Genomic DNA, 24,596 nt, shown 5'->3' with positions numbered 1-24,596 from the left:
TCAAGGTAACGCCCTTCCATATGTTTTTAACATTGTTGTCACCATAAATGTAGAAACCAGTTTGCCACCCAAACTCAAAAGATGTTTATGACTAACGTTTAAATCACTTGTTAACATATATGCAACATATACATCTACTGCGTGTTTGTTTTCACTCAGACGAAACGGATAGGTTGCTAGCCAGTTGCATTTCAGTAATTACGAACAGGCAATGCTGTAATTTGACCATCAGGAGACGCAAAAAGCAAAGGAAAGAAATATAATGAGGCCTTAAAAATAACGTTACTTCAAGACCGTTGGCTACCGTAGCCTACTTTGTTTTAAAATGTATAGATTTTTAATCATATACTTGACCTTGGCCTCCCCCGGGTAGGGCCACAGTGTCACTGGACCCCCCCTCTCAGTTCCAAGGTGTTACGCTGCTATATTATTGTGCTGGGGGATATGAGGGATGTACTACTAACTTTTCTCAGTCTCCTCCAGTTTTAAATTTTAGGAGGAGATGAGGTCCTGGTCCACACCTGCGGATTACCTGGTTTGGGGGGCCCGTTGCTGTCCCTGTCCTTGTCCACCTGGTCATACTTCTGACCTAGTCTAAAATCAAATAGACTCTGGATTTAGCCTGGAGAAATTTATTTATTATTCCAATTGGACTCTTAATATCTCACCCGGCACAGCCAAAAGAGGACTGGTCACCCCTCTGAAACTGGGTCCTCTATAGGTTTCTTCCTAAAATCCGACCTTCTTAGGGAGTTTTTCCTAGCCACTGAATTTCAACACTACTGTTGTTTGCTCCTTGGGGTTTAAGGCAGGGTGTCTCTGTAAAGCACTTTGTGACAACTGCTGTTGTAAAAAGGGCTTTATAAATACATTTGATTGATTGATTGTCTTAAAATCAGTATAATCTATGAGTCTAAAATAAATGGTTAATTATTACTAAGTAATACTATCAATTACTATGGCGTCACTCTGTATAGATGAACTACAAAAATGTAAAATTAGGCTGAAGGATTCTAATGTGTAATAGCTCAATCAATAATTAATAGCTGTGAATATACATCACTTACATATTGGATATGATGTAGGCCAAAATAAATATTATCGAGACCTAAAATAATTTGCCTATTCACCAGCTTTATTATTCGTAATGGGAAATTGCTTTTTAAACAATTACACCACACAACAAGCTACATTATTTTGCCCACAGCATAATCTCTAATAAAAGACCGTTTTGTCTCCCTTTGCCGCGATGACAAAGGGAAACCTCGGAAGAACAGTCGCCGTTGTTGCAGTGCCTCCGCACAGTGCAATCCAACGCGTTTTGTTTATACTGCGTCGCACAAGCTGAATTGTAGTCAAAGACCGACGGGGTTCAGAGTCACATGAACACGAGGTTCTGTCCGTATGAACTTCAGTTCCCATACGTCCTGTTCGCGTTCGAGCGCAGTGGAGCTGCAGAGGCGCTATTTATCACCTGGTCCGAGGGATGCTGGTGCCGAAACAGCGACGCGAGCGTGAAGAGCGACGGTGCGTCCACACCCATCCCGTGCTCTCAGAAAGGAGACCCACATTATTAACCGCATAGCCCAGTATCACTACATGCCTGTCGGCGTTTAATCGCCGTAATTTAATTGTCAGCTGCAGCGTTCATATCGTCGAAATATTATTACGTGCTGCACACCCGAAGGGACAGTGGGGATCGACTGAATCATCTTCTGCAGGGAGAGACATCATCAATGTACAGTCCACACGCCCGGCCATTGGTGTGCAGTTGAATGAGGGTTTATTTACCGTATATCGGACTGTGAAGAATATCTAGTCTTACCATGAGCACAGGTAAGGTCTTGTTATTCCCTATAATAAACTGGGTGAGTGCGGTTCGGTCGCAGTAGTACCACGGTAATTAACTTGTTTGCATGCTGTCACCGTTACTGCCCTGTGCCTCTACTCGCTTTTACACAGCAAAGCGATTACATGGTGGAGACATGCCTAATGATAGGTCTATAATACCCATTGACTATTTTTACTACATGTAAACCGCTGCTCAGATACCAACTTTAGATTATGGTCCCACTTGATCTATAGCTTTAGCCCTATGAAATACCTTGTCTATGGCAACAGAATGTGGTCCGGAACCGCTACCACCACACTGGAGCCGTAGCCTGATAACGTGATATCGTTAACGTGATACACTTGTCTGATAGCTTAGACAATCAGTGTATCCAGTCTTCAAAGTGGTCTTCCTGTGTAACGCGAGTTTACTGCATCAGAGTGACACTCTGGGCGTGACTGGAAAGAAGCGGAACACTCTTAACAGAGAATAGAACACTATTGCTGTGAACACAATTGTCAAAAACATCATGTCTAGAATAACTATTTTCCAGTAGGCGATACTAAATCTTGATGTGTTTGATAAAAGGGAAAGACGTTGTTATGAAATGTCTGAGCTGTCTCTCCCGCTGCCGATACGGCTCAAGAACCACAGCTCTAATGAGGTGGACAGTCCAATGGAACAGGAAGGGCACTCCTGTCTGAAGTGTTGAAGAGCAGGGGTTGGCGTTTGCCTGTGAGAGGAGGCATGGGGGTGAAACGGCCCCGGGTCGGCCTTATCAACATCATCATCATCATCATCACTGCCCTGTAATCGTACCCTGAGGTATGAAGACCTAGCCCGCTGGAGACCGAAATGGGAATTGTGTCTGGGACATGTTGTCTTGGTTCCTGTGTGTTAGAGGATTGCTGAATGTTATGATTGAAATGGTATTGAACTGGGATTGATCGAAAGTTTACACCGGTCTGGTCACGGTTGGCTCCTGTGTGGTCACGGCTGGCTCCTGTGTGGTCACGGCTGGCTCCTGTGTGGTCACGGCTGGCTCCTGTGTGGTCACGGCTGGCTCCTGTGTGGTCAAGGCTGGCTCCTGTGTGGTCACGGCTGGCTCCTGTGTGGTCACGGCTGGCTCCTGTGTGGTCACGGCTGGCTCCTGTGTGGGTTAGTCATTGGGCTGGCCTGGCTTCTCAGCCATAACATTTCACTGGACAAAATGAACACACCAGAGGGTCTTCTGTAATCGATAGCTCAGCTTTATGCGCATCGGCAGTTAGCATAGAACGCCAGCAAGGGTTAGCTATCCACAGGAATTGGTAATCAATGACCAACTGAGATTAGCGGCTTGTTAATCGCCAAACTAATCCAATGTTAGTTTTCTGTCATTACTTGAGATAGAACCGGCCACCTGATCGATATATCTTTTCCCACGCTGAGTTAAGACTGTCTAGAGCTCTGGCAGTCCGGGGCTAGGGGTTGATTTAACAGGATCAGGGGCTGAACCTATGAAAAGGCATTGACGATCAGCTACTGATCAGTACTGACCATATGAGACAGTGGCGAATGTTCGTTTGTCAGTCTGGGGCAACGCACTAAACTAGACACACTGAAAAACATGCTACCTCATTGGCATTCATACCTCAGAGTCAGTCTGTAGTCACTGGACGGTCCCCAGCTCCTAACAATGACCTGTGATCTGGTGTTGTTTCCATATCCCACCCTCTGACTATGTTCAGATGTGCCAGCGGCCCAGAGCTGTGTAGGTCAAAGGTCAATGTCTGTCTGTCTAGATGTACCAATGTGCAAGATTTGTCATTGGCCATCATATGTCCGACCTGAAGTAATCCATGCCCATAATTACTAATCAGCGTTTACTACAGAGTTATTGATGACATAGTAAGTGGGGATACTTTCAAGGCATTGTCATGTTTTTGTTAAATGCTGAAATTCCTACCGAGACTAGTGTTGACCTAAACAGGGAATTGAACAGTCGTATGAAAATACAACCAAAATGGAGACACACAGTGAATGCTTGCTGTGTCTGGAGTGTGATAAACTCTCTGGTTCTCCCGAAACTTTGGTTTGCCAGCGTAGAGAGCGGAAAGATGGAGAGAGCAGCGAGAACGTCGGCCTAAGGTCGTAGGTCGTGGTAGATGAGTTTCGTGTATGTAGAGGCGTGTGATTCTGGGCATCCACTTTGGACTACGTGTTGCCATTATGTCAGCCTTGAGGACATCTATAACCCTGTCCCCGATAGTAACTTTTGTCCTAAACCTAAACCCTAAGCTTAAATTAGCTGTCCTCATGAGGCCCGGGGGAAATGTCCCGACCAGGTCACATCTTTCCCCCACAGCCACTGGAGGAGGCGGGATAAATACAGGTGTGACCTCACTGGTGTTAGGTCCGAGTACATCCACTCACACACACACACCAACAATAAAGTCTGAAATGTAGTGGAGCCTTGTGACATTTACCCGGCCCACTTTAAAGGATGGGGGAGGGGCATTTGCCTTCCATGACACCATTGATCAAGCTGTTGATTGGCAGGGCTGATCCTGTAAAAAAAAAGTGGGTTTCTGCATTGATTGGAAATGCCAGAACGGGCCAATATTGGCCAATAGGATGTTGCTGGCTTAGACTTGGCACTGCCCACCTCCCAAAGTTCTGCCTACCCGGCTTCATTAAAGTCCAATTGGAAATGACAGCTTCTGGACTATTCTTTGTTCAGTTGTAGAATGCTATGAAAGCAATGTGTGACCATCCGGCACATGGAAAACATGCTGTAGTCTGAACCATATTTGAATGCTGTACAATATTTACATTGATATTGTTTGCAGATTGTAAGCCCTTGAGGAATGCTGAGTTGTATTCAACAAGAACCAAAGGGTACACATCATACATTTTAATAATGTATTTAGAAACTAAGCATCCAAACTTTTATTCCCCTGAATTACTCTTCAAGTTTCTCTTCTAACCTGCTATGAAATGTCACTTCAGACATTGGTTGCATCTGGTTAAAACCCTGTCAGACCGAAGGTGTGTAGACATTGTTTCATAGTCAAATGTCCTCATTCATGCACCACTCTGGCCTGAAGATAATTGACAAAAGGCGGTTTGACATTAAGAAGACTCGCTGGCTTCTTTTGTCAAATGGAAAAGCGTCTCTATCTAAACTGTATCTTGCTTTGCTACATTGAGCTGAACTCTGCACGTGGACTTTGCAAGTGAACAAGCCCAGTGTTTTTGGTCCCAGGCAAATCCTCCCAAATAATCCCTGTTATCTCTTTATTCAATGCAAAACAGAGCTCTGTTCATTCAGCCTTCCGTGACGGAAGCTCTCTATCGCTGACCTGCCAAACCGTGTTATGATTGGTGCGTGTGTGTGTGCGTGTGTGCGTGAGAGACAGAGCATGCGTGGGTTTTGTGTCTACTGAGTGAAACTGAGTTAAATTGAGTGAAATTGCTCAGTGTAATTCAGATTACCGTCCGTTGTCCTCAGAAGCCGTGGATGCCGTGGTGGGTACTGTAGGTACCCATCAGGTGTGGATGTGGTGTTTCTGTGCTGCGCTTTAGTGGCGTATTGTTCCGTTCCACCCAGTATCACATTTCAGGGTCTGGGGTGACCTGACGTGTTTAATTTTCCCACTGAACTTCCTGTGTTAGAATTTCAGAAAATATAACATTTCCTCACAAACCCTTTCTCAAGAGGGCTTTTACTCTTGTAGGACCACACCTTCATTCCTTTCAAGCATTGCAACAGACTTCATCATTATTAAGGATCTGTGTCACTCCTGGGACCTGATATTGATACATCAGGTGATGGTGGGTGAAAAAGCACTGTGTACCCTAAGAGCTAAAATGGTCTCCGTCTGGCCATTTTGTTACACAGATGCCCCTGAAACAATACTGTTTTAGTGGAAGAAACCTGGTCCGATCAATGCCTTGAATTATTGAATTCATTTGGCAGTATATTTGCACATTTTGTCCGCACACTGTGTGTGAAAGTGGAGGTGGGATTTGACAACTAAAAACTAGATGTCAGAAATATCTTCGGACAGATAAAATTTTTTGGGTAATGTACACACGTGCAAGCATGCAAAGCGCAAACAATTTGTGGCACAGATTCATCCAATGTTCCCTTTGTTCCTGATATACCTATCCCACTCTCCATCCCTGTGTTTTGGATGTACTGGACACACGAAACGGGCCACGAAACGGGCCACAGCCAAAACCTTTATCTGTGGCTACATCAAAGCAGCTCCTTCCTGTTCTTGTCGTAACCGCCGAGGCGTCCTCATCAGGCCCGTTTTTAACCGTAGTTGTCCAGATTTTTAACAGCTCACACCACCTGTGTGAAGAGTACCTTCCTGCCTGACTTGAAACTCGCTGTATTCTTTACCAGATAATCACTTTGCCTTTGTCAGGAAATTCTATTTCTCTTCAATACAGTATATAGGTTATATTACTGACTACAATGGAGATGGTCAATGAAATCAATGCTTAATACCTTTCTCCAGTGTTTTTCATAATGTTCGTGACAACTTTTTGAGTACTTTCTTTCACGTTTGAGCCTCTCTTGGTACTTATGTTTGAGCTAGTTACCTAGCATCCCTTCATAGGGTCTAAGCTAACGGCTAACTAGCTAGCTTGTCCTTCGGGGCTAGTTGTTTTTATGGCTGGAAATTGTCAGACACTTTTGTGTTGCGTGTGAGGAATGTTTCAGTGGCGCGTGACACCTGTCCCCTCCGCCCACAGACACCGTGACCTAGGAATTTGGCTGTCTCCTGCAATATGGCAGCTAGGTCGTAAAGACTTCGGTGTTGCTTTTAGAAACCTCACTGGCATACTACCGTTACGTCGGTAAACTCTCATGATGGGCACTTGCCACTTTAGAAACGTGATTTACTCTGGTCTAACTGAACTCAGTGGACCATGGCGTTATTTCAGTAAATCATTCACGTGGCAGTACGCAATGCACAATGGTCAAATTACAGCGACACAAAAACAGAACAGTAGAGAGTTACATTTTCTCTTTCTCTTACTTGCTAGAACCTCTTGCGTCCTGAAATCTTTCATGTTCTTGCGAGAGAGTGTCGGGGAGCGCTTTGAGTGGTACATGTTCCCGTTTATGTTCTAGGAGCTAGCTTGAAGGTACATCAGCATGGATAGTCAACCTGACTGAACAGCTAAGTCTGCTTTTTAGGACAGGCTCAGGTTACCGCGGAGGCCCAGAGTGAAGATCAATGAGGTTCTGTGAATAATTCATCTGTGTGTGTGTGTGTTTGTGTGTGTTAGTGTGCCATTTGCTGGTGGGAGGATTAAGTGGTGTGCAGGGATGACTGCTGGTTGACTGGCTCTCACTGTCCAGTGTAAAAATCTCACTCTTTTCTGGGCTGGCGTGGATGAGAGAATCCTGTACCTCAGCAGTGCACAGGGACAGACTGCAGGGAGCAGCAGACAGAGATGGAGAGAGACAGTTTTCAGACTGCCGTCTCCCGTTGTATGTCAGTGGAGGAGGTAGATCCACCCCGTCCCCACAGAACAGATAATCCAGCCTCATCCTCGTAGCCTCCAGTGTTTAGCTCCTGACGGCTACTAGCTAGCTACAGAATAGAACTGCTGTGTCAGCCACATCCTAAATGAATCCCCCCTTTTCCAGAACATTCCGTCTGAATGAACACAACCCCGATTAGCATATACAAAGCGCTGCCACATCCCTGGCTGGTGTAGGTTGGTAGGAGAGGACAGTGGGGTACAGGAGGACTCGTCAAGCTTTAATCCTGCTTTTCAGTTCATCCCGTACCCCGTCCTGCGTCCTGTTGGAGGTTTGATGATACAGCATCACTGCCACTGTCAGGCTCAGCGGACGGTGTGTGTCTGATGGGTGTGTGTGTGTTTGGGGGAAGGGTGTCTGTGTTTGTTTGTGTCTACATAGTCTTTCCCTTTACATTATAAAATATGCATGTTGTGTGCTTAGATGGTGTTGTTTGATTGCGGGGTTTTCCCGGATCATGTGCAGTGGAAAACACACACTTGGGCGCGCGCGCGCGCACACACACACACTTTTTCTCCGATGATGAAGTGGGTCAAGATGGCGGATGGCGTCAGGCTTTCTGGGAGAAGGCAGTCTGCTGTTCAGTGTCTCCTCCTGCTCATTTTCTCCATGTCTTTCTGTTCTACTCCTGTTCTCTTCCTGTTTTCCACCTCCTGTTCTCCTCCGGTCCTTCTGTTCTCCTCCACTACTCCTATCCTTCTCCTCTTTGCCTTCTGTTGCCTAATCCTAGGAGCAGTGAGGAGTGTGTGTCCATCGGTGTGTGTGCTCTTCTTGAACCTCTCATTGAAACATGGACACATTTGAGTCTCTTTGGCACTGCCTGCCCCCTGTTTACTCCAGCACAGGTCACAGCGCCACGCATCATGCTGACCTATGTATCAAGAAGGTGCCTACAATTTCCTGACAGGTCCCTGTCAGAGAATAAAGAAGACTGGGTGCCTACACCTTCCTAACAGGCCCCTATCAGAGAATAAAAGTGACTGCGCTGTCTGTCTTCAGTTTCTCTCTAAATACTTTGGACCTCAGCTGTGAAGTAGAAAGGCCCACTTAGAGGGAAACAAATCTGTTAAAAGGCAAAGACAAAATGAGAGAGAGAGCAAGAGGGGGAGAGAAACTAAGATAGAGGAGGAGAGAATGTTGGAAGGAGAGAGTGGTATTGGGACAGGGTGGAGAGGGGGAGAGAGAGAGAGTGAGAGAGGGGGGGAGGAAGGAGGGCTCAGAGTCAGTTCACGATATCCTCTTACTGGGTAAAGAACTGTCTGCACTCCTCTGGCACGCTCCATCCCTTCACCCCAGTCTCCCTTGGCAACCCTCCGCCCTGTCGCCATTGGTTACAGCCTCATTTATCTCTCTCTTCTACCACTGTGGAGAGTCAGCTTAGGCTGGCAAAAACACACACACACACACACACGCACATGCATACACGCACGCGTCAAACATACTTTTAATCAAAGACAACTACATGCACTGTCTTACGATTGACACATCCTGCATTGCAGAGTTTGCCTTCGCTATCACATCGCTGTGTCACATCTCTGTGTCAGATTTCTGTTACATCTTTCTATCACATCTCTGTGTCACGTCCCTGTCACATCTCTGTGTCACATCTCTGTGTCACATCTCTGTGTCACATCTCTGTATCATGTGTCTGTCACATCTCTGTGTCATGTGTCTGTCACATCTCTGTGTCACATCTCTGTCACTTCTCTGTTACAACTCTCTCACATCTCTGTGTCACATCTCTTTCACATTTTTGTCACATCTCTCTGTCACATCTCTGTGTCACATCTCTTTCACATTTTTGTCACATCTCTCTGTCACATCTCTGTGTCACATCTTTGTCACTTCTCTGTTACAACTCTCTCACATCTCTTTCACATTTTTGTCACATCTCTCTGTCACATCTCTGTGTCACGTCTCTGCCACATCTCTGTGTCTCTGGAGGAGTGGTGACCTCAGTGTGGAGTGAATTTGGGCTTGGACATTAATTATTACTATTGACTCTCCAGCTTCAAATGTCTTTATTGATTTGGACCCCCGACTCTTACAGGGCTTCAACAGGATCCAACACAACTGATTCATCTAAATGTGTGTGTATGTGTGTGTGTGTGTGTGTGTGTGTGCAAACAGGTAACACACTTACCTGGTTAAATAACAACGGTAAAGAAATAATAAAAGTGTTGCATTCCACATTTTCCCATTCTCCATCCCATGATTTCAGTATATCTGCCTGCGACAGTTTCCATTTTCAAGACTTTAGATTGCTCAACACTTGAACTGGATTGATTGCACACACACACACACACACACACACACACATTCCTGCCACATGCACACCTCGTTACTGCTGCAACCAGAATCCCCCACCCAAAAATATTGTAAATACACATGACTTGAATGTGTCAGTTTGCTTCCCTTTCCTTTCATAGTTCTAGCTTTACTAGCATTGTGTTATTATTTTGTGTATCCAATTTATTTGTTTACTATTTTTGTTGTAAGGGAACTGGCAAAACTTTTTGTTACCTTCTACATCCTTCTATATCCTGTCCATCTGACAGATGAAGTGGAACAAAAATTATTTTTGTTTAATCTTATTTATAGGGAATTTATAGGGACAGTCAAACTCAAATTCACAGCCGAGCCCCGTCCTTAATAATAAAAAAATAACAGATTCTTTACGTGCCTCAAATCCACGGATGTTAAGATACACATGCATTAAATAAACATTATATTATGAGAGAAACAGAGACGTGCTTCGAATGATCCCATTTCCTAAAACAATATAATTCAATATGACTTTTTCAGTCAGGCCTGTTCTATGCTGGCCTGGACTGGGGAAGGAGGGGGGAGGGACTGGGGAAGGAGGGGGGAGGGATTGGGGAAGTAGGGGGGAGGGACTGGGGAAGGAGGGGGGAGGGATTGGGGAAGGAGGGGGGGAGGGATTGGGGAAGGAGGGGGGTGGGATTGGGGAAGGAGGGGGGAGGGACTGGGGAAGGAGGGGGGAGGGACTGGGGAAGGAGGGGGGAGGGACTGGGGAGGGAGTGTTATCAGCCTTTTATCATGTCATTAAGGTGTTGGTGGACGAGAGAGAGTGGTTACCAACCCAAACACAAGCATTGCTGTGCTATTTTGGGTGTGTGGTGTCAGACAAAAAAACTTGGCTTCTGTATTGCTGGTTCATTTGCAGATCCAGCACAGGCTTTGACAGCCCGGTGTCTGCCGAGTCACACGGGTCTTGCACTGAAGGCCTTCAGTAGAGAGAGTCAGGCCCCCACAACTCCCTCTTACTCCTCTCTCCAATTCGTCAACTATTCTGTTAGATAAAAGTATCAACTTTGTGTAGAGTTTGTAAAATCCTTTTTATGCGTAAATGTGTCTTTGTGGATAGAGAGTAAAAGACTAACAAAAAACACAGACTGTGAGTTGTTTTCAGCAGATAGAGAAAGAGAGACTGAAGACAGACAGGCAGTGAGAGAGAGAGATAGAGAGAGAGAGAGAGAGAGAGAGAGAGAGGGAGGGAGAGAGTGAACATGGAGTCTCACTTAGTGATATAGCTATCTGACTGCTTTATTTTTACTCCTGCGTGACAGTCGAGGTGGGGGAAAAAACAGAACAGCATAGAGACTATAGAGATAATGACATACGTTATCATTGATGTCTTTCTCGTCTACAGTTCTGCTATGTGAGAACCTGGAGCGTTCCTTGAGTCTGAATATGTTATGATCATCAGCGTGAATGATTGGACCCTTGCCTAATGAGGCCAGCTTTGTGGATGAGGCTGTGGAAGTAGCCATTGTTGTAGAGAGCACTGCTAGATGGACCTCATCCAAAGGCGTCGCCGGTCGCCGTCGGTGAACCCTACTGGCCCCTCCCAAATATTGGATTGATGCCAGGCCAGAAATTGGGAAGAGATTTCAAACACACCGAGCCATTTATTTTTCTCTTGATTGCAGCATTATTAGCTCAATAATGATGATTTTGTACAAACGCCCGCTATTCAGACCGACTCAGTGGGCTAACACCGGGGGCCAGTGCATTTATTCCTTGCCAGGAATGCCTTATGACCAGTCCGCCTCTGGATTGGGTGGGTATTGACCTTCCGTGTGTTTAAGTCAACACTTGATTTTCATTTCTAATAAGATGGAGGGGGCGGGGGGGGAGGGGGGGTTGGGGGGATTGCACCCATGGGAGTGAAAGCCAAGCTCGGCCCCTGCTCTGGATAAAGACCTCACGACCTATTTTGTAAAAATGTGTACACGTTGCATGCAAGGACTGATAACAGGTCAGTTCACTGGCACTGTAAAGCCAGGCTAAGGTGTTCACACTCCTCCCATCTCCCCTAGTGATGCAGTGTAGTTTAATTACAGATAGCAGATGGTGACTGGATGACAACGGCTCTCCTGGCTCTTGTCATCTTCTTCAGATTTATTGGTGTTTATTTTCCAGTTTTATTAATAGCCAGAGCTCTAAATACAAAGCAACCCGCTGCAAACCTGAAATAAATTGATGTCAATCAAGACTTACCTGAGAGATCATTACATGTTAACTAATACAGTTTTAGGTGTTAGGGAAGTTACACTTATAATGGTGGACCAACCTGCCAATCAGAGAAAAGGCTTTATCCTAGACCGTGAAGGTCAGCGTGGTGCTGCGAAGGAGTGCCTCAGACCTCGGCTCCAGCCCGGACGGCCCCGCTAACTGAAGTACATCCAAACTACTTCATGACAGATTATCATGTTAGAAGAACAGATAACTTCAGGGTTCCCGAACGTGTAATCTTGCTTTAAACAGAAAAACTGTGTATCAAATGATGGCAGATCTGAAGAAAGGAAAATACTGTGCACCTATTAAATTCAGTTTAACTTCCACCAAGCTACAGTAAATTGTAATTAAATTACCAGTTGAACTACACGTTTTGCAGTAATCCCCAACACTGCAAAAATCAATTAGCTCCTTCTAAGTAGAATTTGATCAGAGGGAAGAAAGCATAGCCTTGTGAGCCGACGCTGTGTAGCTCAGTGAGTAGTGTGTAGTGGTTAAAACGTCTGGGTTGTGGGTGAAAATGTATACACTGACTAGTGTAATTTTCTCTAGAAAACACTCCAATGTAATGTCGTTCTTCACCATTCAAAAATAGATTACCTCTCTAATTAGAATTTGATAGTTTTTCTGAATGTGTCCCCAGAGTAGTTTACCTGTACACGTTAAAATTATTCTCTAGCCTTGCGCATGCATCATCCACTTTTTCTCTCACTCAGTTGTGTTATACAGTCATGTACAATATGATTAGTTTATCTTTGCGCTTACATTATTTATAGATATCTTACACACTTATTGCCCAATGATCTTCTGTGCAACAGTTTAAACCTTATTTTCTTTAGAATTAACTATAAATAATATTTTAATCAATTCAACAGACTTTCGTATCTCCAATTTCTGAAGTAATCATTGGTTGTTCGATGCATTCCTTATTTTAACTGTGCAGGTTTTGCATTTTTCTTTTTCTTTTATATAACTCAACTTTTTTTGAAAAATATCACTAAATGGAGGTACACACTAAAGCAGTTTGGGAAACCCAACTATAGGAGCGTCAGTTCTGAGGAGAGTCTGAGATTTTGGGGGGATGGACGTTATACCAAGACAGAGAAGAACATTTTTAATGTTGTGCATTTTCCATCTCTTTTCGATCTCCACTCGTCCCTTCATTGTGACATTAATTCATGGAATTAGTAGTTATAAAGCATAGTTAGACACTATTCATGCCTCATAAGCAGTGGTGTAGTGGAGGATCAAAGCAAGTAGATGGAGTTACCCACTCTGCTTTTAACTATCGCTGGTGGGAAAAAAATACATTTGGAGCGTTACTACTTTCTGATGATGACATTTTGACCACATTTTTCCCCTACCACTACATTGTTGGTCATGAAAGAGATATATATGTACACACAGAGAGATGAAGGCAAATGGAAAGCGAAGTAACCAACTTGCAGGAGAGTATAAGTAAGGAGGTTTCTGGAACATCCGGTGGTTCTTCTGTGGTCCCCTGGACGTCAGCTGTTTGCTGGGCAGGGACAATGAGGTGCTATGGTAGGAGGGGGAGAGACAAACCCTATGCCTAAAAGGGAGACAGACTATTTCTAGAATATGAGTAGACATTGACCAATGGTGAGTGACAATGACAGACAAACAGCTAGAGAGAGTGCGCGAGATAACGTTGACCTTTCCAAACCAGCAGAGGTGTTTTAATTAAAGGCACCTTGATGGTGGAAGACGTTTGGGCGCTTCATAAATGTCTCCTCCGTCTGTCATATCATTATTCATGTTCCACAGCCTTTCATTACAGCACAATTCTTTTCATGTGTGACCTTCAAAATGTCGCTCTGATGATAGAATTTGAGCTATTCCCATCACTGCTCTCCGCCCTGACTGTCACATAGCTGATACAATAGGCCCTATGCCCTTCTATACCTCAAAGACCGTTGAATTTTAAACTTTTGAAGTCAAACTGTCAGACCTACCTGAGCTGATGCAGGCTACAGTACTTACATTCACCAAGTCTAAAAGAAGCTTGTGAAGTCAATGAAAATGCCTATTACTGTCAGCCTCAGATGTTATGTTCAGTAGTTCGCGTTTATGCCTGTGGTAATTTGGTAAATGTATGGTGATATTGTTAACAATGTGTATCCCCTATGATAGCCTTCTGGTTTCCCCAAATGTTATGCAAAGGCAACAGTATTAGTGAAAGTCATCCATGTCCTTGTAGCGTTACGATCTGTTTGATAATACAGTTAGCCTATTAGCTATCATTACAAAACTTAGTTGATGATGGTGATGGAGTTTATGTTGGCGATGACTACATAGTAATCGCTTCTGGTGGCCTTTTACGTGAGTCTCTGGTTTGCCGTTGCTGCAGACATTAATTATTGAGAATACTTAGGAGAGGGAGGAAAGCACCAGCAAGTGCTTTCTTCCCCGTTAAAAGGCACTTTGATAATAATCATTTTTGCAGGCTTTTTCTTTCTCAGTAGGTGCACTTGCTCTGGGTAGAGGACGTAACAACACATGCACGTTATTGTCAATGATAACTTACATCTATCACGCCAGGATTTATTTTGTTTTTATTTCTGAAAAGCTTTGTTTTGGTGTGTTGTCAACTGAAAGTAACATGTGTCTACGCACAAGAAGGTGCATCCATAAGAACGCGCGCCTGTGTTCTCATTGGGCTGGTGTGGTAAACGCCCTATGAGATATTTCCAAGAGGTGGTGTCATCTTTTAGGTCCAGAAGGTTCTATTTATATTAGATGGCTGCAATAGCTGAACGATAACTCAGCCTGGTACGGGAGAATTGCTTTCGGGAATCATATGACCTGCTGCTGCTGTTCATTCCAAAGATACCAAGTGACTGAAAAAGCGCTCGGTGTACCGCAGCTTTCGCCTCCAAACTACTCCTCGCGCTGCACCGCGCTGATTAGAAAGGTAGACATTTGGAGGATGTAGTACTACAGGACTGAGACCGCTATTAGCATACTAAATTGTTCTCTTCGTTTGTAAAGGATTTTACAGCCAGTAAAGACAGTGACAAATCAACAATGCCTGAAGAAAAAGGTAATATTTTTCTCCTGTTCACTTTGTAGAGCGCATGAGTCGCGAATGGTGCAAAGACGCTTCTCGGTGGGTACTAGACAGTAGCGCTCAACTCGAAAGGCAATTGAGGTTTATTGACGTGCAGATAATAGCCTATACCATACCATTCCTGTGCAGTTTTCTACCGAATAAGACATGCCCACTCTGTGATGACTGCATACAAAAAAGTTAATTCCATGAATTAATGTGATTACACAGCGGTTAGGTACTGACTACGAGCGCGGCTTTTGTACTGTATCATGTAATCTATGTAATACCGATCAGTCGACATGTTAATAAAAGAAACGAACAGCAACATCCTGTCTCGGTATATTACTAATAACAGTGCTGGGGTGATATGCGGAACTCTGGCAGGCAGCACTACTGTTGGGCACCTGCCTGCGACACATGATGCGGGTCTGGCTGGCCGTTCGGGCATGAAACCAATGACAGGCGGCCAATCCGGCTCAAATTGGAAAACAAATCGGGTATTTTGTTTTGATAGGAGATATGTTCTGGTGGGTGTATGTGGGTGTACTGGTAACCGTAGTAATACGTGTGTGCTCACGTGTGTGCTCACGTGTGTGTGTTTATGTGTGTGTGTGTGTGTGTGTGTGTGTGTGTGTGTGTGTGTTGTGTGTTTGTGTGTTATGCTGTTATTATAACCCTTTCCCCTCTCCTCTGATAATATGCAGTGACAAATGTCCTTAACTGCCTTGTTAAGTTTGTTATGCAGCCATCTATTGCGGGACAGCTATGTCTGTAAAAACGTGGACAGTTGTTTAAAACCGTGTTGGAGTGGACAGGCACAGTAAGGCTATGGGGACTGAACAGTCAACAAAAACCTGACTCTCCTTACAACACCCACACCCAAGGGCAGCATGTCCTGGCTGAGTCTGATGTTGCCTAATGGTTGGCCCCGGGACTAGCCTCCACAGAGCTGCTCCTCATTACGTCTGGTGGATCCGTAAACAAACCCCCTGCTGTCACACGTGAGGAGCAGAAACCTCCACACAGCCTCCTCTTCATCTAGAAGCGTGCAACTGAAAACACAGCTCGCCCAGGATTCGCTTCATCTGTCTGGTTTGAACACCACTGCCACGCCTCCCAAGTTCCGCAAGCTAGGGGCTGACTGAAGTAGAGAGGGGCTTCAACAGCCGTAAACAAAATGGCAGATTTGTTGTTACATGTACTCGGCTTTTGGCATTTATCTACAGCGGACATGGGAAGAGGAAGGCACTTTGTTTTTAAATCCGTCCTGGAGTTCCGGGGCCTCTAAGAAAAAGCTCATGGTAATTTGAAATGCTAATGGCAATACGCACTGATGCACACTTGGAATACTTATGCATTTGTGTTCCTGAGTCTGCCTGGGATATCCAGCTACACTGATCAAAATGCACACTCAAGGTTATCCTGAAGCTGCATTCTGGGCTTTGTTGTTCCTAGCAGGTGTATAACACAGAGTTAGCAGCACAGACATGCTTATTATCTCTCCATACGCTCAGTCTCTGTTTCTCTGTCTCTCTCTCCCTTTCACATCACCTCCTTTTTCCTCCCCCCTCTCCCTCTCTCTCTGTCTCTCTCTTTCACTCTGTCTCTTTTTCCAGCCGGGCAATTTGCACAGGCAAGGCTCCCCCCCGCGCAAACACACACCCAAACACACACAAGCACACGCGCACACACAAGTACACACACTCACAATCCAAATTAAAACTCAGTGCTCTGATTTTGTGCTGCATCATGGTGTTGGTTGTGGGAGCGGGTCACATGGTTCCTGTATTACCAACACTCAGACGAGCCTCCTGCTGATGGAGCATCGCTTCTCCCGTTCTCCTCATCCTGTCTCTGTCCTGACACTTCTCCTGTTCTCCTCGTCCTGTCTCTTTGTCCTGACTGGCTAGCTGGTGCCAGGCTAGTACAGCGGCACATTGGATTGAGTTTGTGGACTCATAAAAACCTGGGGGTAAATCACTTAGTTAAAATCTGATATAACTCTTGTAGTAGTCACACATACCCTATATAGGCTTAGCATGTGTCCTCTTTGTGCTGATCTAAACTCAGCACATCAAAGCTTTAATGTCGTAACCCTCTCAAATGGTGATGATTCCTTTTAATCACTTCAATCGCAGCGGCTCCTCGCGGGGGGTCGCGGAGACTTGAAGATCGACACCTGTCCTCTGACGCACGTCAAATGCATTATTCAGTCAACATCCACGGTCGAGCTTTCAGGTGCCGTCCTCGGCGTAAGGATTTCATCTCCCAGCTGCAACGACAGAGCCCAACGGCATGGCAGTTACATTACCGCCAAAGTTTCTTGAATTAGCGTTGATTCTCGTTGATATCTTGCAGAACCATTAAAGACCCACTGTTGAGAATCCATTTTTGGTGCATACAGCAATTACAGCTGTGCAGGCCAGAATCCCATTTGAGTGACATACTCCAATAGTGAACTGGCGCTTCCCGAATCAAGTCTGTTAACCATGAAATGTACGTACTCCGTCATTGTTGGCTGGTCAGCCTTGTCTGGACAGGCATGCAAACAGTGTTTATCCCATCAAACTGGACTTTGGAAAGGGAGTGAGAGAGGGGGAGAGGCGGCCGGACAGGTGAAGAAGGCAACGGCGTGAGATGGGTTAGCACTTTACGAGTCAATAAGTGAATCGTTTAACCATGTCAGTGTTCAGTATCTTTCCAGAGGGGAATTTCACTCTCCGTAAATGCCAGCTGCGTGTTGCAAATGCACACAGGATCACTGGATCCTGCACACTGGAATGTCCAAGTTTCATCTTCATCTTAATTATCAAAATTAATTTAATCTTACAGTCTCTACGCAAATGTATATGCTTTGCCTAGGCATCTTTATCCTTTACTGGGAATCAAATAAGTTCTGAAACAAAGGGGATATTACATATTGCATTTATTTCCTCTTCATGTCTTTTTCTTTTATAGGCTATTTCACACTTGCTTTGTCCCTGGTGAGCCAGTCTTTTCTGTCAAAGGACTGAGACTCAGGGATATGTTCCCCAAAAGGTCAGAGACCAAAGCACTCTGTAGTATTTGGGGTCAGAGGTCAAATGCATGCCAGGTCATACCAAGCAAGATGGCACAGGTGTGTCTGTGAGAATTAATGTCTCCTGTGGAAAGTTGACCAACCCTCTGCAATAGAATGCAACTGGGTGAAACAGCCATGGCAATATGTCGATATCCATGCCGGAATATACCATTGTGGAATTAAATAATCTGGATTACAGAGACAAATCTAGAGGATCTAAGGCATACAGCTGTTGAGGTACGTCCCAAGGTTGACATTTCGGCCCTCGGGAAGAAACACCCTTTGCGGGGGATGTAACCCGAGCGCTCTAATTGGCCACCCATCAAGCCCACTGATGGACACACCCCGGAATGCTGCACAGCAACATGGAGTCCATGTGGGTCGAGGGGCCGAGCTATTTTTAGGGGGGAATCGGAATTCAAGATGGCTACCTGTTTGGGCCACACAGACTGGGCACCTGCTGTAGTTAGCAATCCTGCCTGTGTGTGTGTGTGTCCCTGCAGTAGGTTGTGCGTTTGTGTTTGGCGTGTGACACTCAGATGGCAGGTCCCCACGGTCTGTGGAGATACATGGCTGAGATTGTTCGTTGGCTGTGACCTTTGTGGCGGCGGCGGCGCTGTGGGTTTGTGTCTGTCAGCGAGAGACCAAAGCAGAGAGGGAGCAGGGGGATTGATGGACAGGACTCGTATGCCAGTTGGTAGGTCTACACTTCCTGTGTGCGTCAGTTCACTGGGCACTGGAGCAAGACAAAGGTATATTATTCATATGATATGGGGTCTTTTAAACGGGTGCATGCCAGAAGCAGTGCACCCTGGGCCGGCCAAGAGGTGGAGAAAGAGAAGGAAAGAATGAAAAGAGTGGTTGAGTGGGCGGAGCCGATCTCCTCCAATGAAATTGTTTCGGATTGGACCCTGGCAAAGCCACATGGTTACAATCAAGCCCCAGACCATGTTGTGAAGACTCATGACTCCCCCCCCCCCCCCCCCCCCCCCCCAAAAAAAAATTGGCAACAGCAGACTCGTGTGGAACCAAGTTGAAGCCGACCCTGTAATAAGATAGACTACGAATTCCCGATAACAAGCACCGGGTTTCCTCATTGAGATGGTTATAGGTCATTGTTAATTATGTTGTATCTTTGTCAAAAATCCAGAAAAAACAGCAGTTAATTGTAATCTGGGAGGGTTTTTATGTCCTGCACAATCAATCTATGTTCAGTTATTAACTTTTTTCCACAGACAATGAAGTTGGAACACAGATTTGATAAAGCACCAATCTCAGTTTTTCCTTGTCAAGAAAACGTCTGAGGAAGTCCATGAGGTCTAGTTTGTTTTGGATCTGGATATCTCACACACTCGCTGCTCGCTGTTGTGAAAAGCTTCCATTCACTCTATAAAACAGAATAATAGCTTTTCATCGCCCACCAGAGGCCGGTTAGGTGGAGATGGGATACAGATTCTGTCAAATGTACGTTAGCCGTATGCCTTTTCAACCCTCTGTGCCCAGTAGTAACCTAATAAGCCTAACCTGCTACGGTCATATACTTCACCTACTGCATTAACTCTGTTCTGACGCTAGCTGTTGTACTTTCTAGCCAAAACCCTGGAGGCCTTTAAGCATTCCTAGAATTCTTCGCCCTACCTGTCTGGTAGTTCTGGTCTTGGCAGAGAGGCTACAGACATCCGGGGCCTATAAACTGGGCTGATGATGTCTTTGCTCCTTTCCTTTTGTTACCATTTATATGGTACGGACTGGCCGTGGACAGGCAGTGGTATTCCTGACAGGACTTTTCCCTGTTCTTATTAGCACCTAGTTCACCATGTATTCTATCTGTATCACAGCCTGGTATCTAATGTGGGCCTGAGAACCGGACAAGCAGGGACATTCCACAATGGGAGTGTTGACTGGGAAACAGCAGAGAAATGAATGGATGGCTAAAGGAAGCTGCAACCGGTTCTCTGGTAAACACCAGTCTAGCAAACATTGCGCTGCGTAGTCCAGGAGGTGAATTCCATTGTTTTGTTTTTTACTATCGATCCATTTTGCGATGTGTTGAACTGCTTCCCTCACCTTTTATACCCCAGTTATTGGTAACCATGGCAATCAAAACAGTACGAGTTAGGCAAAACATTAGCAGGACAGAGAGCGGATGTGGATGAAGTAATCAGAGCTGTTTTTCCTTAGGACATCATCCGTTAACCTTAGGACAGGATTCGTTAACCTTAGGACAGGATTCGTTAACTGGGCCTTTGTCACTCTCATGTCATGCTTGATGTCTCTGGGAGACAGTAGGATTACTATAGGCTAATTATACCAATATATATTGTCATAATTTATCTCTAACTATTAATACACACAATGCCACTTGTCATATTTTATAACAGGATGTATGTGGGCAGCTCCAGGCTATTTAGACATTTATGACCAATATTTACACTCAGTAATGAATACTGGTTTACTGTGGATTGGTTTTGTGCGTGTAGGTAAGACCCATTTGAACTTTTACTCATCCAGCCTAGTTTAGAACCACTTCTCCTGTTCAGTGACGACCCCGGACAACGGCAAACTGGACCGAGCGCGCACATCTGCCTATGTTGCGTGTGGATGTGTTTGCGTTGCTGCGCGCGTGTCACGCACGTCTCTCACGTCTGACCTCTCTGTGTTTCAGCGTTTCACCAGCAGGCCGTCCACAGCCCCCTGGAGCAGAGGAAACAGGGGGGCGGCGTGGTTCCCTGCCAGAACTGTGGCAAGGCCTGCAAAGGGGAGGTGCTGCGGGTTCAGAACAAACACTTCCACATCAAGTGCTTCGTCTGCAAAGGTATGACCTTCACCCCTGACTTCTTGCGCCCTTTACGTCCCGCTAGACACAGCGGCGACGAGGATACAGAAAAGACACAGGAGGGTAGCCTAGCAGTCGTGCTGTTTGGGCCACTAACCAAAAAGTTGCTTGTTCGTATCACCACGTTGCTTGTCCTGACCTTGAGCAAGGCACTTGGCTCTAATTGCTGCAGGGTTGCGCAACGGAGGCCGATTCCCTGGCTGTGACCCCATTCTCCAGTGGTGTCCCAGATACCAGAGCACTACTGGAGGAAACTGTAATATGTGTGTGTGTGTGTGCGTGTGTGTGTATGAGGCTAAAGAGTTGGTTGTGATTTCATACTCAGCCCCCCTCCCCCACGCCTCAGTCACTCCTTGACTCTGTGAGGTCATAGTCTTTTACAAGGGGCTCGTGTGCTGTTGTTTTGAACATAGGCGGGGTTGCTAGGAAACCGGCGTGGTCGGGACATTGTCAGGGGCTTCCTGCAGTTTTTTGTGTTCATTCTCGATTGCAGTGTGTGACATCACTGGTGACCCCGGAGCACTCCTCTCCTCAGTAGGAAGGACAGGAGATATGAGTGCAGCTCTGGACTCCAGTGAGGGACACTGTCTGAAGTCGTTATCCACACCCAAATGTTGACTCCCTCCTTTTAATTGTAGCCGCTGGGAAGCGTGAAGTCCGGGAGGCGCTGAAGGGTCCTGCACATACAGGCGGTTGGTTTGAGCTTTGCCTCTAGAGCAGTTAGCACGTCTCTCAGACAAGTCACTATTAGCGATTGTCGTCCCCTACAGTGTGTTTGTCGATCAGGAAGGGGGAGATTCGTTAATGGAACCCGTGGCAACACCACTGTGTCTGGAAGATTATCTGGGGGTTAAAATAGGTAGTCTGGATGTAACAACAGGTTGACCGATCTCCGATCCTAACACAACCATAGGGGGGATGGAAAAATATCCCACTTTTTTAAGTAGTCTGGAACCACTTCCTGACTCGGCTCCTGTCTCAGGCCGTCAGTGTCAAGGTTGGCTCAATCATAAAACCGTCAAAGACTACTCAGGTTGACCTGGAAGGGAATCAACCATATCAAAGATTCACTCCCTGTCTGCTTATCGTCAGCTGAAGCCAGAGTGCCAAATTACTAACTGCCAGATCTGAAGGGGAAATGTTAGCGTATCATTAGCCAAATGTAATTAGCGCTATGCTACACAGGGGTGGTAATTTAACACAACCCTTCAGTGGTTCTGGTAGCATGATAGCATCAGTGCTAGGAGCGCCAAACAAAAAATCTGTCTCAGATAGAGCACTGCTCTGCTGTTTAATCAAGTTGCAATTAAGCTAACTACTAAGATTTCTGCTGGGTAGGCTGTCAAGTATGTCCAAAATGAAAGATACATTCGACTACGCTTTCTATGCCTCGTCGGTTTTTGCTCTCAGATTGTGGAGGATTACATCGACAAAAGCATTTTTACACAGGGTGAATTGAACGCTGCCCAGCAAAACTGTGGTCGCACCGCCCCTTCCCAGGTGAACACACCGATAGACGAAATCCACATTAACGCGCCCCGGGAGAAACGGGTCGACAGGAAACGATACAGGACAAAGGGCCACCAGTGTCATCGTGAATCCATCTAAACAGATTCCTTCCTGGAACTGTTGGCGCTGGACAGTAATTATAAGGGAACAACGGCCCGTGCTAAGGTCAGCAGGGAATGGGGAGGGTGGGGAGCGACAACAGCAGCTGTTTTAGATGTTCTCGAACGGCTCTTGGCCTCCGTTCACACGTTCCTGGACCGGAACCGCGGCAGCTCCCGGGGCTTTTCTCGTCGCCCAGGGATGAGCTAGTGATCTCCGCCCCGGCACGCGGCACCAACACCCGGCCCTGGAGCCGGGGAACCAGTCAGATCAAATCAACATTTGTGTGGAAATCGCCACTTTGCAAGGGTTTTACTTTGATGCGGCTAAGCGCTTGCATAGCTATCTACCCGGGAGACCCCGGAGTCCAGTACAGCTGTAGTAGGATATTAAGATGTGTTAGATAACAGCCATGTTACTGACAATAGGTATTCCGGTGCCAGCTTGCCTCTCCTACAGTGACTTACTGGAGGTCTGCTAGCAATTTAGATCCGCTGGGTGGGGGACGGCCTCACCTTGGAATGAGTTTGTGGACACAATCATTTCTATGTCTCTCTCTCTCTCTACTCAACCCCACTTCCTTAGACCCATCCGCGTGGACAAACAAGATGGGCCAATCACCCGGCCGACCCGGTCGCACGCACACAGCGCCTGCACTGTTGAATGAGACTGTAGACAATGGGAACGCACAAGTCAGCATAGACATTTGCATGGAGAAAAAACAGCAGTGTACATTGGCGGTTACTGTGGTGACTGACCAGATGTCGGGTGGGGGGGGACGGGGGGGGGGGGGGTGGGTTGCGTCCTTTTTAATTCCCCACCCAAGAATCAGGATGGACAATTAGATTAGTCCCGAATTACATCCAAATGACATGCACGTTGAATGTGATTATGTCACACGGCATCTGGTGGATCTCTTGTGTGTGTGTGTGTGTGTGTTAAAGCATGTGTGTTAAACAAGCCAGATAAGCATGTAAAAGGACAGATAGAGTTGGTGGTCCCTGATTACCTAAAGAAGCTTGCAGTTCAGGTCTACATTCAGAAAGCAACTTACGGAAGACAGTTATTTGGACATTTAGATATAATTAATAAGATTATATTACGGACCTGGGGGTCTTATCTTGGATCAGCTTGGCCCTGATGGGGACTTATTTAGCATAAAACTAGTCGGAGGTTGAAGATTTAAGACCAAATTGGTGAAAGGTTTACATGGTTGAAATCTCAGTGTCTTCATTTGTCCTTTATCCGGTCAATCCTATGTTATACTACCACAGAAACAGCATAGTCTCAGCAAAACAAACCTCCCTGTCAATGACCTTGAAGCTACAACTAATCCAATTGGATGCAAAAGACAGAAAGGGAGAGAGAGAGAGAGCAAAGGTTTCTTAGCATTTTTGTCTGCAGGAAATTGATGAATTGATGTAAAAAAAAAAAAAAAAGCACTCTGATTTAACTCTTGAGTGTGCTGTGGGGAATCCTTGAAGTCCTCCGTCAACAGCTTAACAATCCATCCTACAATGAAAACAAACCTACTGTACCAGAACATTGCACGTCGTGCTTCCCCCATGGGTTACTCATCCCTGAGGACACACGCCTTCTCTCCGCCACACTCAAAGACTTCAAAGGGTCACGACCTTTTCCATCTGAAACAAACACGAAAGTAGTTGCACACGCACACGGATTCGTGCCGAAATGACTATGTAGGCCTCCGGTTTCCGCCCAACCTGCTCTATAACATACAACCTATATCAACATGACTGAACACGTGCGCTTGGGTTTGACGTGTTTTTGACTCTCCCCCGGTCTAACACATGAGGCTAGGTGTGTCAGTACCCACCCTCTGCCTCCCCCCGGGTGAGGCACACGATAGGAATGATCACGTTTTTTCCCAGAGAGACGAGTTATGTAATGTCTCCTGGTTCTGTCCAAACAGTACCTCACTCCCTTTGTGGTCTTCGTCGACTTCCATTGAAAGATTGTGCTAGAAGCTGCGTGCTATTTTTCATGTGTCTGCTCTCCGTCCAGACTGTGATGTGTTCTCTGGCAGCCTTATTGCGCGTCCCAGATGAAGAACATCCAAATAGCGCTTGATTCGAT

The 24,596-nt window shown here is 45.8% G+C and overlaps 1 protein-coding gene across 12 annotated transcripts in view; it reads left to right on the top strand.

Annotated features, from left to right (window-relative positions):
- Positions 1-1,467: 1,467 nt before the first annotated feature.
- Positions 1,468-24,596, top strand: part of ablim2 (actin binding LIM protein family, member 2) — a 66,381-nt gene continuing 43,252 nt past the window's right edge. For 3 of the 12 annotated variants that reach the window (XM_010888028.5, XM_020043455.3, XM_010888033.5), the window contains exons 1-3: positions 14,636-14,856; positions 14,934-14,985; positions 20,721-20,870. In XM_010888028.5, the coding sequence (XP_010886330.2) occupies positions 14,743-14,856; positions 14,934-14,985; positions 20,721-20,870 (316 nt within the window). In that variant the 5' untranslated portion in view covers positions 14,636-14,742. Of the gene's footprint in view, positions 1,837-14,635; positions 14,857-14,933; positions 14,986-20,720; positions 20,871-24,596 lie in introns of those variants that run through there. The other 9 variants (XM_010888031.5, XM_010888030.5, XM_010888025.5 and 6 more) reach the window with 4 other exon arrangements.

This window comes from Esox lucius, chromosome 24 (genome assembly GCF_011004845.1).
Source record: "Esox lucius isolate fEsoLuc1 chromosome 24, fEsoLuc1.pri, whole genome shotgun sequence".
Classification (NCBI taxonomy): Eukaryota; Metazoa; Chordata; class Actinopteri; order Esociformes; family Esocidae; genus Esox; species Esox lucius.
The sequence above is the reverse complement of the archived record's forward strand: the minus strand, read 5'-3'. Positions and strand labels throughout refer to the sequence as shown.